Below are 14,276 nucleotides of genomic sequence, written 5' to 3'. Positions count from 1 at the left end.
AACATGCAAAATGAGAAGGACCTATGTTATGCAAACCCTGAATTTAATGAATGTAGGCCAAAAGGTCGGAGCGTTCAAGCACTGCCATTACTTTAAAATGTTAGCAGTACTCCATCAACCATTGAATTACTATCATTTAATCTGGAACGTTTATTTTATTAAACACATTACTTGTTCTTCAAAAAAATTACTTAAAATTACATATCCCTCCCTTTGATTTTTCCACCTTACATTTTGTCCCCTTATGGCTCACGGTGTTACGGTGCTATTAGTTAATGATTTAAAAAGACATTATTACCTTTGTTCTAAAACACCAAAAGTAGAATTACAATGATACCCTTTTCATCATCTTCAACCTTAAAACACCCATTATTTTCCTCCTCCACAGCCAGCACCAGCACCACCGCCACCACTGCCGCCTCCTCCTCCACCGCCAAAGAAGGAAATAGAATCAGTCGTAAAAGACGCCGATCGTTCCAACTTCCGACGGGTTGATGATCTCTAATTTCGAGAATTTGAAATGCAAAACGAATTCAAGTTTTTCCGTGAAATTCTGCTTTAAACTAAAGGAAAAAATAAGAAGGAAAAGCCCCATTTAATTCTTAAATTCTTACTACAGGAATGAGCAAAATAATTAGTTGTAATTCATGTTCATAATCTGATTGCATAGGTTTCAGATTCAACTTTTTTGCCTACATTTTAGTTTCTCAGTTGGGACTCAAATCTTTTCATTTTTCTTTTTCCGATTTTCTTTCCCTGCTTTTTCTCATTTCAGCTTGGAACTCAAGAAACATCCATTAGTGGTTCTCATAATTCAGAGCCTGCTGCTTCCGAAAATGACTCTGTGAAGGATTCACTACAAGTTGTCCATGCTCCATTCGCGACCTGAACAGTGTTTGCACTTTGCAAGTGTCCTCTGGAAAAAAAACCCTAGCTCCCTCAATCTTCTTCTTTTTTCTTTCCTTTCTCATCTTCATTTTTTTTGCCGCAACCTTCCTAAGTTCCAAGGCAACATCAGCTATAGAGTAGTATTTCTGCATCTGAAGGAGAAGAGATCCATGGGAGGCCCATCTCGCCATCAGAAATTACTCCTCCATCTCTTCACAATTCTTGAGTTTCAGATAATGAGAGAGGAGAGATCAGATATAAGATCTCCAGAGTCCGTGAGATCTTCACCCTGTACTCCAGAGTGGATCTTACCATTAACTTCATGAATCTGAATCCATTGAAGTGGATTTTGGTGGGTTCCATTTGCAGGAAAGGGGTTGCGGGAGAAGAAGAAGAAAAGGAGGGTAAAATGGTCTATTCACATGGACCAAGGGTTAGTTTTGGATTAAATCAAAAGGGTAAATGGGTCATCTCAAGTCATCTCACAATGACCCAGGGTTAATTTGGACATTATCAAAAAACTAATTATACTATGTGGAGGGATGTGTAATTAAGGTAACGCACAGGGGACGAGGATGTAATTTTCCCAAAAAAAAAAAGAGAGATGAAAAGTTCACCGGCTATATGGGTAAAGAACAGGTAATGTGTTTAATCAAATGTACGTTCTAGATTAAATGATAATAATTCAATGGCTGAGATTGATGGAGCACTGCTAACATCACTTTATAATGGCAGTGCTCAAGCGCTGCTACCGCCTACCCATGAATGTATGCATGCAAAATAAAAAAAAAATCGTGAAAATGTCAACTACACCCAAAATAGCAAGAAAAACCTAATTAACAAGACAAAAAAAAAAATTATGCATTGAAATTTGTGTACAAGAAAAATAAGGTTAAAATGATCAAAACGTCCACAAAAGGCTAGAGAACACCGGAAGAGACTTTTCTACTTTCAAGGCGGGTTGTATTTTCGTGCGTCCCACATTGCCCCACATACAAAGCGTGCGGAAAGTACCGCCTTGCCCCCGCTAGGGCAGGGGCAAGGCGGTACTTTCTGTCGCCTTGTATGTGGGGTGCACGGAAGTACAACCCGCTTTAGAAGTAGACGAGTCGGATCCAGAGAACACCTACGAAAAATCTTCAACGAGAAAATATTGAAAATGTAGATTTTTTTAATGTAAAATAATAATTAAAAGAAAACCTTAAAAACCATTAACAAAATTCCTATTTTAACGGTGAAAACCATGGAAAAAGATAGGAAAACAACATTTTGAAATTGACCATACATGAGATACGTCTAACATATGTATGTGACCTATACGGTTGCTGTCTTGTGCATACAAGAGACCAAGAGAGATTAGTGAGACTTGCACATCCATATGGACATACATAAAAAGATAAGAATGCACGATATGTAAGATAGAGAGGAGAAGAAGAAGAACTTTGATTTCTTCTTCGTCAACAATCTCCTTCTCTGGCTATTCTACTTCGTAAATAATTTCCTTCTCCAATAACAATCTCAATCATATCTCTTTTCTAGTGATCCCCTAAATTTCAATACAACCCCCTTCAAACATGATTTGTAATAGTATTTACTAGATTTGAATTCGTAATTGGGTTGTATTGTATAGTTAGATGAAGGTAGAAGAAAAAGAAATTGTATATGTATTAGTCTTGTATGTACATTACAAGACAACTCATCATATACATATTTAATCGGTATAGTACATGATTTTACACATGTGTTTTTATTTCAATGGCATAACCTTAATGATTCTGATCTGATGAAAGCAAAAAAGATCCTTGTGTCATCTTCTTCCTTCTTCTCTCTTCTTCAACTCAAAAGCTCAAGATCAAACACATACTTACATTTACTTCAAGGGACAGGGTTCTCTAAGCAAGCGGTATAGCGGAGCGCATGACTAAGGTGCAACTAAACGGTTTCATACATAGAAGGGTAGTGAGATCATTTCATTTGAGTTATTTATCTTATTATGTTCAAGTTGAATTAGTTAACTTTCTTTTTTGTAAGAAAATGGGTCATAAGGAGTCAGGTCATACACACCAATGGTAAGAACCTTTCTTACACCTCTACTTTAAATGCCAACAATTGCCAAATTGCAAATAAAATGGAGCCCAATTTTTATGGACAGATAGACCCCTAGGTACCTTGCTCACATCAATTTTCGCCCCTACTCACAGTCAGCCAACAAAAAACAAATCTTTGAAAATCCACAGATATGGGAGTGTGCCCTGTAGTTGTCGGAGAAAAAAAGGTATGCATACACATATATACATGGCTATGCATGTCAACACATGGGAGGGTTACTTGATTAAGTTAGACTCTAAAATACTAATGGTTATTCTAAACCATAAACTCTCTATTTAACTGTCAGGATAGCCACATCATCTATTTTCATGCCAAAAGAATGGTAGGCGTGTGGGAACTGATTCCCATTACAAGGCATGTAAGAACCATTTTCCCTAAATGGTATTTATTAGGTCATTTTCCCTAAAGAATAATATGAGGGGGTAAAAGGTGATGAGATGGAGATTCTGTAAAGTGGTCATTTTAGGAATCTAGGATCAATCATCAGTATGGAACGTGATATAGAAGATGATATCTCACAAATAATTAAAGTATGGTAGATGAAGTGGAGAGATGCAACCAGAGTATTAACAAGATACTCGTAAGACTAGCTATGATGTATGGTGCAAAATGTTGGGCAGTTAAGAAGCACCAAATAGATAAACTAAGTGTCATGGAGATGAGGGTGTTAAATGGATGAGCGAAAAAACGATGAAGGATAAAATAAGGAATGACCATATTAGAGCTGGTTTAGGAGTAGCACCGATTCAAGATAAGCTATGAGAAAGTCGTTTGAGGTTGCATGGCCATGTTCAATGAAGATCTTCAATTGCTCCAGTTTGGAGAAGTGACTTGATTTAGATTGAAAGTACTAAAGAGCTAAAGGCAGACCTAAAATGACCCTAAGAGAAGTGTTAATGACAAACATGCATAGTTTAAATCTTGTTTCTGGTATGACGTCAAATAAAGTTGATTGGAGTGTAATAATGATCCATGTACCCAACCCCAATTAATTTATATAAAGACTATTTTGTAGTTGTAGTTGTAGTTGTAGTTACCGTTGTTGTTGTGTTCATTTTCTTTTACTCATACTTTTAATATTTCATTTTCCCAACATCAATGTAGCAGCAGGCCCCATTTAATTGGGACTGAGTTGTTGTTGTTGACTTCTTCTTCTTCTTGTTTATGTTTCTAAACAAAATAAACTTTCCCACAAGATGATGACTCCTTGCCAACCCAATCGAAACGGTCCGAGCGAGAGCTTAAGCAACAGCATTCAATGCAAAGTACCATCTCTGGTCCAACTGCTTTCCCCTCAACCTTCTAATAATAATAATAATAATAATAATAATAATAATAAACACATCTCTTGGTATTTCCTTTCGTGGGTCGTGATAACTTTGAAAACTCTCTCCTTCAACTACATTTCATTTACTGGATTAATGTGGTAAAACAAGAATGAACCCATCATGTTCTCCTCTTCTATTACTTAAATGTTCACATTACTGAGTCACTTTTATTGTTGGCCACTACTTAATGTCCTCTGCCCCTTTTGAACCCTCCATGTTGCAGAAATTAGTACGTAGGATAGCTCTGCATCAAGCTCTCTCTCTCTCTCTCTTGCCAAGATGAGCTTCCAAAGTCCTCTCCCTGACAATGCCAAAGAAGAGAAAAAGATAGATTCAGAAGATGAAAAAGAAGAAGAAGAAGAAAAAGAAGAACAGAAGCAGAAGAAAGTCCCATTCATGAAGCTTTTTGCTTTTGCAGACTTACAAGATTACATCTTAATGTTTATAGGATCCATCGGTGCTTGTGTTCATGGAGCTTCAGTTCCTGTTTTCTTCGTTTTCTTTGGTAAATTAATAAACATTATAGGCATTGCTTATCTCTTCCCAGCCTCTGTTTCACATAAAGTCGCCAAGGTATGAACATTTGTGATTATAATTAGACTATTAGAGTTCTTAATCACTAAATTTAAGTTTAATTTGATAGATAACTTTAATTCTGGTTTTTTTTTGGTTTGTTTGCTTCAGTACTCATTGGATTTCGTCTATTTGAGCATTGTTGTGATGTTCTCTTCATGGGTTGGTAAGAATTTTAATGGGTTTAATTTTTAAGTGCCTCTTATAATTATGTAATTAAAGTTGTGATTTTGACTAATTTATGGGGTCTGTTTGGAGAGTATTTTAGAGGTTGCTTGTTGGATGCATACGGGAGAGAGGCAAGCAGCAAAGATGAGATTGGCGTATTTGAAATCGATGTTGAATCAAGATATCAGTCTCTTCGATACTGAAGCATCGACAGGAGAAGTGATCTCTGCAATCACTAGTGACATTATTGTAGTTCAAGATGCCATCTCTGAGAAGGTATGTAACAAAATCCAAACACATCCGAATGAAAATGAAAGCGCTTTGTTATTAATTTCAGTTGATAATAGTGGGGCCCATTTGGAAGAAAAGAAGCCATTAAATGAAATTCAGATCCAATGAAGAGGAATTTGAATGGTCCTCAAAATTGAGCTTTAAGGCCACATGGATGCACCTGCTTCTGTCTGGTGTCTCGACTCTTGAAAGAGAGAATTAATTGTCAAATTGGTCAGGTGGGACCCACAAAATAAGTAAGTAGGACCTATTTGTTTTGTGGGTTCCATCTTATAAACTAATGGACAGGATTGGTGGGACAGAGGATATTGACTTTGTCTTACTAAAAGTGTTTGTTTTTTATCTTTTGGGTAAAGTGTTGTGGGAGTCACACGGATCCTCTGCTGTAACTGGAGTGCTGCTGTTTTACCAAAACAAAACAAAACAAAAAAAAATTGGAGTGCCGCTGTGGGCATCGTGAGCAGCGGTCAAATGTGTACAATAGGATCCACTGTGCACACATGGCCGCTGCTGCGCCACATAATGTGCACAGCAGCGCTCCAGTTACAGCAGCATATAAAAATTCGATTCACACTTGCCACCACTTTACCACGTGGCATAGATGGGTAGTTTCATGTTATAAAAGATCCCACGTAACTCCCACTAGTAGTTTGTTAACAATTATGGGCTTGGACTTGTAACTGTTGGGCAATTATAGTTTGTAGTTTTGGCTATTGGGCTTACTGCCATTGTTAAGCCCATCGGCATATTCACACTTGAATAGAGTTTGTGGGCTTCTATGGTTTCATTACTAGTGGAACTTGCAAGGCTAATTAAAGCATAAAAATATAAGGAAGATACTTATACGTTAACTCATATGCCTTGGTGGTTTGCTACTCCCTTGGGAGAATTACGTCAGGAGTTTGATCGATGGTTTAAGTCTCCTTAGTTACCATTTATATGGTCTTTGCTTTTCCCTTAGAAGAATTTAGATCAGGCGATGTTGATCTCTTCATTGATTTAAAAATTGAAGGAATAAGAGAGCCAAATGGAGACGTCGAAGTAGCAATCAATGGCTAATGATAATTTGGAGGATAATACCTTGAAAATCTTGAAAGAAAAGATACCCTAGACGAAGATGGTGGGGACAAAGATGCTGTAGAAATTGTCTGAGGCTGCAATTGAGACAGCTTCTGCTCAAGAAATTTCTTTTCTTTCTCTAATTGAGAGAACTGGAAAAAGTGAGCTTTCAGGTTTCCTTGAGATACAACATCCATAGATTGTTGATGCAACGTATCAATCTTATGTTGTAAGGCTTGAACTTGTTGATGAAAAGCATAGGGGTTTTGGGTCACTAGGGAGAGCTAGATTGAGGTGGGGTGTGGGGGGAAGGGGGGATTTTGCTTGTACCAAAAAATAAAAAAGAAAACAAAAACCCTTCAATGACTAATCTTGGACAAATGACTATGCAGGTGGGGAATTTCTTGCATTACTTAAGCCGTTTTATTACAGGATTTGCAATTGGGTTCTCTCAAGTTTGGCAGATCAGTCTTGTGACCCTGTCTATAGTCCCCCTGATTGCCATTGCTGGTGGTGTCTATGCTTATGTAGCAACAGGTCTTATTGCTAGAGTGAGGAAATCCTATGTCAAGGCTGGTGAAATTGCAGAAGAGGTTAGTTGCTTTCTAAGAATCACATTAAAGTTTCAGCCAAACCTGTGATCTTAGCCAGGCAATGTAGCAGTACTGAATTGAACTTTAGATTTTGAATAAGCTCTCGCAGAACTCACTGAGTTGTCTATAATGTTTAGGTTATTGCCAATATCCGAACGGTCCAAGCATTTGTCGGTGAAGAGAAGGCAGTATTGTCATACAAGAGAGCTCTCAAAAACACATATAAGTATGGGAAGAAGGGAGGACTAGCCAAGGGTATGGGACTTGGTTCTGTACACTGTGTTCTCTTCTTGTCTTGGGCACTGCTCATATGGTTCACTAGCATTGTTGTCCACAAGGAGATATCAAATGGTGGACAATCCTTCACCACCATGCTCAATGTCGTTATAGCCGGACTGTAAGCCCCTAGCTTAAACCCCTAACTAATTTAAATCTATGGCCTTGCAGCAGTTTTAACTATATTTTAACTGAAACTCAATCATTACAAGATGCTAGAACAGCTTTAATTTTCATTTGTTTCAACATATCTAACCTTCACATAACAAACTATTAACATAAACAACCCCAAGTTGCTCACTTGAGAGAAGACTTGATTCCTTCTCTCAGATCACTGGGACTAGCTGGCCCAAACATCTCAACTTTTGTCCAAGCTAGAGCTGCTGCATACCCCATCTTCAAGATGATAGAGAGGAATACAGTTAGCAATGTCAGCTCCAAAGTGGGCAGGACCCTCAGAAAAGTGGAGGGGCACATACAGTTTAAGGATGTATGTTTCAGTTATCCATCTCGCCCTGATGTAGTGATCTTTGATAAGCTTTCTCTCGACATACCATCGGGGAAAATTGTAGCACTTGTTGGAGGAAGTGGTTCTGGGAAGAGTACTGTGATCTCATTGATCGAGAGATTCTATGAGCCCTTCGGTGGACAGATACTATTAGATGGTAATGGCATTAGAGATCTTGAGCTCAAGTGGCTTAGGAGTCAAATTGGGTTAGTTAATCAGGAGCCCGCCCTCTTCGCCACAACAATTGTTGAAAACATCCTATATGGCAAAGATGATGCAACACTTGATGAGATAACTCGTGCTGCAAAGCTCTCTGGGGCCATTTCTTTCATCAACAACCTTCCTGATAGATATAACACTCAGGTATTCCTCTGCTTTTTTTAGTTGTCAAAGTTTTACCATTTGCAAAGGATATTATGCATCACCTCACTTGTCTGATCACAGGTTGGTGAAAGAGGGATACAATTATCTGGTGGACAGAAGCAACGAATTGCAATATCTCGGGCGATTCTAAAGAATCCTTCGATACTTCTCCTCGATGAGGCAACAAGTGCACTTGATGCTGAATCTGAGAAGAGTGTCCAGGAGGCATTAGATCGTGTCATGGTCGGACAAACCACTGTTGTGGTGGCGCATCGGCTCTCCACAATTAGGAATGCAGATATGATTGCTGTCGTCCAAGGTGGGAAGATTGTTGAAATAGGGAGCCATGAGGAGCTGATTTCAAACCCAAATGGTGCTTATGCAACACTTGTGCAGCTCCAAGGGAAAGCTGATCCCTTGCAGCATCAAGCTTCACAAGGCCCTGTCATGGGACGACATCTTAGGTACTCTTATCCATTGACACAAAATCTAACACAGATTAAATGATCATCATTGGTGGATACTAACTATTACCATCACTGCTGTTACAATTTCTCACAAAGTTTAGAATCACATAAACAGGGCAAATTTGGTTCTATATCCCATCAATTAGATACAGAGTATCATTATTATCTGCTTTCTTGTTCTGGCAGTATGAAGCTTTCTCGAGAAGTATCAAGCGCGACCTCAAGTTTTCGGGCCAGTGCTCAATCTGACAAGGAATTATCATTAGGTCGATGCTCTGTTGATGAATCTGAGACAATAAAACCGAAGAGCATTTCATGGAGAAGCATATATTCCATGGTGGCTCCTGACTGGATCTATGGGGTGTTTGGCATCATTGGTGCTATGTTTGCTGGTGCCCAGATGCCATTGTTTGCTCTTGGGGTTACAGATGCTCTTGTTTCCTATTACATGGACTGGGACACGACATGCAGAGAAATAAGGAAGGTTGCTTTTCTCTTTTGCGGGGGTGCTGTTTTGACTGTCATCTTTCACACCATTGAACACCTTAGTTTCGGAATCATTGGAGAGCGATTAACTCTGCGGGTGCGAGAGAAGATGTTTGCAGGTATAACTATCATATACCAATCATGACCGAAAATCATACACATATACAATCATAGACATAGAACAAATTCAATCTGTCTTTTAGAATTTCATAGACCGGTGCCTCAGTAGATAGATAAGTGATCCGGATTTCGGACAGTAGATGTAATTATCCTAAAAAAAGGGATACAAGAATCCAGTTATATGACAGTAATTGCAGTTAATAGGTCTCTTATAACTGTAAGAATTCCTGGGGAAAAAATTAAGAACATATCTTCGATTGCCAGCAGTTGAACCTGGGTTACCTGGGTGAAATCAATTTAATTTCTCTTCTCCATGTTCCCTGCACTTTCTTATGTATAAACTTAATCCTTCTTTTCTTTGATTTCAGCCATCTTGAGGAATGAAATTGGATGGTTTGATGACATAAGCAACACAAGTTCAATGCTCTCATCACGCCTAGAAACCGATGCAACTCTACTGCGAGGAATGGTTGTCGATCGATCTACAATTCTCTTACAGAACATATTTCTTGTTATTACCTCATTCATCATTGGCTTCCTCTTGAATTGGAGGATCACACTAGTGGTCATTGCCACATATCCTCTGATTGTTAGCGGCCACATCAGTGAGGTTTCTCTTTTTTTCATCCTCTTGTTTAGCTGCTAATCATATGATGCATTGTTTGACTTCACATTAAATCCTGTCTAACTAGCACAAGAACCTAAATATATGTTACAGAAACTCTTCATGAAAGGTTATGGTGGTAACTTGAACAAGGCTTACCTCAAAGCTAACATGCTTGCCGGTGAGGCAGTGAGCAACATTCGTACCATTGCTGCATTCTGTTCTGAGGTTAAGGTAATTGATTTATATGCACATGAGCTTGAAGAGCCATCCAAACGCTCCTTCCGTCGTGGCCAGATTGCCGGCATTGCATATGGTGTCTCCCAATTCTTCATCTTCTCATCCTATGGCCTAGCCTTGTGGTATGTCTTTTGGGCTTGCAGAACAGTGAAAAAGTTTTGTTAATTACTTACTGTAGTAAGCTTAGTACGAACTACAAATGCTTTAAGGCCTAAAGCCATAAGTGAATTTGTGCAGGTATGGTTCTGTTTTGATGGGGAAAGAAATCTCTAGCTTTAAGTCGGTGATAAAATCATTCATGGTTTTAATTGTAACAGCATTGGCCATGGGAGAGACACTAGCATTGGCACCAGACCTTCTAAAAGGGACACAGATGTTGGCTTCAGTCTTTGATGTATTGGACAGGAAGACAGAGGTTGAAGGGGATGTTGGAGAGGAAGTGACAAGAGTAGAGGGTACAATAGAATTGAAGGATGTTGAATTCAGTTACCCTTCAAGGCCAGACATTGTGATTTTCAAGGATTTCAATCTCAAAGTAACTGTGGGGAAGAGCATGGCATTAGTAGGGTCTAGTGGATCTGGTAAGAGCTCTGTGCTCTCCCTTATACTTCGGTTCTATGATCCAACAGCAGGGAAGGTGATTGTTGATGGTAAGCATTTCCTACACTTGAATGATTCGATCCATCTTACGGTTTCTTTCATGGTTTGAAGCCAGTTAGGCCCAAGCACATGTACATTCATGGTGCCTCACCCTTGTAAACCTTTGAACTTATAGATCAGTAACCTTAAAGAATGGGCAAATCATGAAAAGGTTTAACAAAGAAGGCTAATGTATAAAATTTTAGAACTCAAAGTGGTTAAGCCTTCTCTAAACATGAGCTGCCATGGATTCCTGCAGGAAAAGACATTAAGAAACTCAAGCTCAAGTCCCTTCGAAAACACATTGGTCTTGTCCAACAAGAGCCAGCGCTATTTGCCACGACAATCTATGAAAACATTCTTTATGGCAAAGATGGATCATCTGAAACAGAGGTCATTGAGGCTGCCAAGCTTGCTAATGCACATAACTTCATCAGTAGCCTCCCTGAGGGCTACTCGACCAAAGTAGGAGAGCGAGGAGTGCAACTATCAGGTGGCCAGAAGCAACGGGTCGCCATTGCAAGAGCTGTTCTCAAGAATCCAGCAATTTTGCTTCTTGATGAGGCTACCAGTGCTCTCGATGTGGAGTCTGAGCGTGTCGTTCAACAAGCCCTTGACAGGCTAATGAAGAATCGAACAACAGTTATGGTGGCACATAGGTTGTCTACCATCCAAAATGCAGATCACATATCAATTTTGCAAAATGGAAAGATCATAGAGCAAGGGAACCACTCTACTCTAATAGAGAACAAGAAGGGAGCCTATTATAAGCTTATTAATTTACAGCAACTGCAACAATAACAGAAATAAAAGGAGTAAATGACCAAGATTACTGGTTACTATTGAACTTCAATTCTTTTTCCTTTTTGGACTATTTACCCCTTAAGCTATGTGGGATTTATTGTTTTTCTTAACAGTGAATAAGTATGCATGAACATCTTAGAAAGTTAAAATATTATCAAATTAAATATTTTAAGAGTAAATGAAGAATATTAACCATTACTAAACCTGATCTTCAGCAAAGTAATTACATTATAGAAGTGTTCTTAGAAAAACTAAAGATGGAAATTCTCAACGAAATAATTACAAACATTTGAAAGGCAAGTGTAATAGCCAAGTAGCATTGCAAGAGTACTTACAGAATCATGAACTCCAAAATCAGCATTCAGCTCCCCCCCCCCCCCACCCTTTCCTTCTTTTTTGGATACCTTTAGAAACAAATAAGTCAGAAACATACCAAAACCAGACCCAACTCACCATTTGATACCCTTATCCTGGATAATCATGGTGTTTATAAAAAAAAAAATCGATCGTGGTGTAAAGTCACTATTTTATCATGTTTCATATGGTTTATGCCCTTCACAATTTAACTCCTAAGTTCATTCTTTCTGAAGCCTTTAAGAATCTTTCCTTGGAGTGGATGCTGTTAACGGAAACACCAAGAAGCACGAAGAAACAAAACAGATATAAGCAAGGATAACACAGAGATTTAACGTGGTTCACACACTAAATTGATATGATACATCCATGGACAGACCTGAAGATGAATTAAAAAAAATTACAATGGAGTTCTCTCAAGAACACCCAAAGGTCGCAGAAAGAACTCTCCCCAGAAAACCCTAACACAAAAATGCCCAAATCCAACTTTTTCTTGCTTACACAACAACACAATAAAACAAAGAAGGCAAGGCCTTTAAAGCCTAGTCCTGTAGTCCATCTTGTTGCAAGCCCAGATAAGAAGGAATGAAGTCATTAACAACAAGCCCTACTCATCAGTTGTGCAATATGGCGAGTCAGCTCATTTTGAAGCCTCACAATCTCAAGCTGAGAATCCATCATCTGCTCCGCCTCTTGCTTTAATGGTTTCTCTTCTTCATCTTTCACACCGCCGCCAACTGTTTGAACAGGTACGTGTGTCTCCATTTGTTTCTCAGCGAATGAGCCGCCGGGGTAAGTTGGTTTGGGAAGAAGCGTGAGGGCATGTTTGGGGTGAGATGGGTGCTCCATCCAACGACCTGTGTTTCGGCATTGCTTGTGGAGAAAGTATCCACACTGATTGCACCCATACAATAAACCTGAGGCGGGGCAGTTTACAACCTGAGCATTGGATTTATTCATGTTCTAGGGCTTCATGAGGAGTAATGTTTCAGTCAATCAACTTCTTTTTTTTTTTTTTTTTTTTTTGGAAAATTTGACGGACACCCCTAAAAGTATCCAATATCTCAGAAACTTACCATACTCGGTCAAAATGGCACAGCACCCCAAACGTTAAGCACAGTTAGTACCCAACAATGAAATATCCATTTTACCCCTTAGTCATTTAAATAAAAGGATTAAACTGTCATTTCATCTTCTTTCCTAAATATCCATTTTACCTTTTAGTTATTTAAATAAAAGGACAAAACTGTCATTTATCTTCTTCCCTCTATGACTCCGGCTCCGGCGACCATCACCTACTCCGGCGACCATTACCAGCGGCTAGGCAAGGAGAAAAAAGTCTGAAACAAGGATGGATTTCCCAGAGAAGGGGGGAAGAGAGAAAGAGATGGCAGCAGGGAAGTAGAATAAGAAGTTACCTTGTGGATTAAGCCATCGTCAATGATGGAGCTAGTCAGCTTCTTGAACAGTTCGTACAGTGCTTGTACTTCGTTAATTGTAACTTCAAAGGCAAACCCCCGCCGTGGAGAGCAAAAGAGAGAAGTTTTAGTTCAATAAATAAAGGAAAACTCGAGAAGACAACAAGCGAATTCGAAGTCTGTATAGGGCTGAGTAAAGAAGGAAACAAGGAACCCAACCCACATGAAGTATCACCACTGGCGAGTCCAGCAATGTCAGGGGTTCGGAAGCGATATCTTCTCTGAGGCCGGCAGTCGAAGCAACTACTTACGGCGAATACCACAACTTCGATTAAGGTGATAAAAGGTATGACCACTACGCACAGTCTCTCGCCTATTCTCAGATTGCTTGAAATCTTCCATTCCTTTTTTTTTTTTTTTTTTTGTGTCAAACCCCCAATAATAAGAACAGCAAGAGAAGCAAAATCAGTCAAAGAGGATCCAAAATCTCAGAATTAGAAAGAACAAAATAAACACCAAATATAGGATTGGAAGAATGAATTGAATTAATTCAATACCAAGTTGCTTCTTCTTCTTCTGCTTCTGCAGTTGTTCTTGCCAGATTCCATTCTCTTTCTCTCTCTCTCTCTCTCTCTCTAGGTCCTTCTTTCCATCTTAAGTTTTGGAGTAATTGGACGAGTGGATCGATTCCCTTTATATATGGGTGATTCCGAAAACAATCGCTCTCTCTCTCTCTGGTCCATTTTTTCATCATAAGGTTTTGGACAATTCCAGGTTGAAAGGGTTCTAGGTTTTTTTATTACCTGAAAGTGAATGATAAATTGGAAGTTTCCGAAAGCAGAAGGGAAGCAAGAGAAGGAGGCTGGAGGTGGTGGCGGTGGTGGTGGTGAAAAGGAGAAGAAGAAGGGGAGAAAAAAAGGAATGAAACAAGGTATTATAGGGATTTCACTGTGGTAAGGGTAATTTTGCCATTTAAAAAGAATTAACA

The 14,276-nt window shown here is 39.0% G+C and overlaps 1 protein-coding gene across 1 annotated transcript; it reads left to right on the top strand.

Moving 5' to 3' along the window:
- Positions 1-4,570: 4,570 nt before the first annotated feature.
- LOC122645903 (ABC transporter B family member 2-like) lies at positions 4,571-11,539 on the top strand. The gene is made up of 12 exons (XM_043839311.1): positions 4,571-4,898; positions 5,010-5,064; positions 5,167-5,342; positions 6,809-7,009; positions 7,147-7,406; positions 7,616-8,156; positions 8,238-8,620; positions 8,810-9,228; positions 9,598-9,839; positions 9,948-10,195; positions 10,311-10,723; positions 10,972-11,539. Exons 1-12 carry the CDS (start codon positions 4,605-4,607, stop codon positions 11,511-11,513), a joined length of 3,774 nt encoding a protein of 1,257 aa, XP_043695246.1. The 5' UTR covers positions 4,571-4,604; the 3' UTR covers positions 11,514-11,539.
- Positions 11,540-14,276: the final 2,737 nt, after the last annotated feature.

This window comes from Telopea speciosissima, chromosome 11 (genome assembly GCF_018873765.1).
Source record: "Telopea speciosissima isolate NSW1024214 ecotype Mountain lineage chromosome 11, Tspe_v1, whole genome shotgun sequence".
NCBI lineage: Eukaryota > Viridiplantae > Streptophyta > Magnoliopsida > Proteales > Proteaceae > Telopea > Telopea speciosissima.
This window is presented reverse-complemented; position numbering and strand designations above follow the sequence as displayed.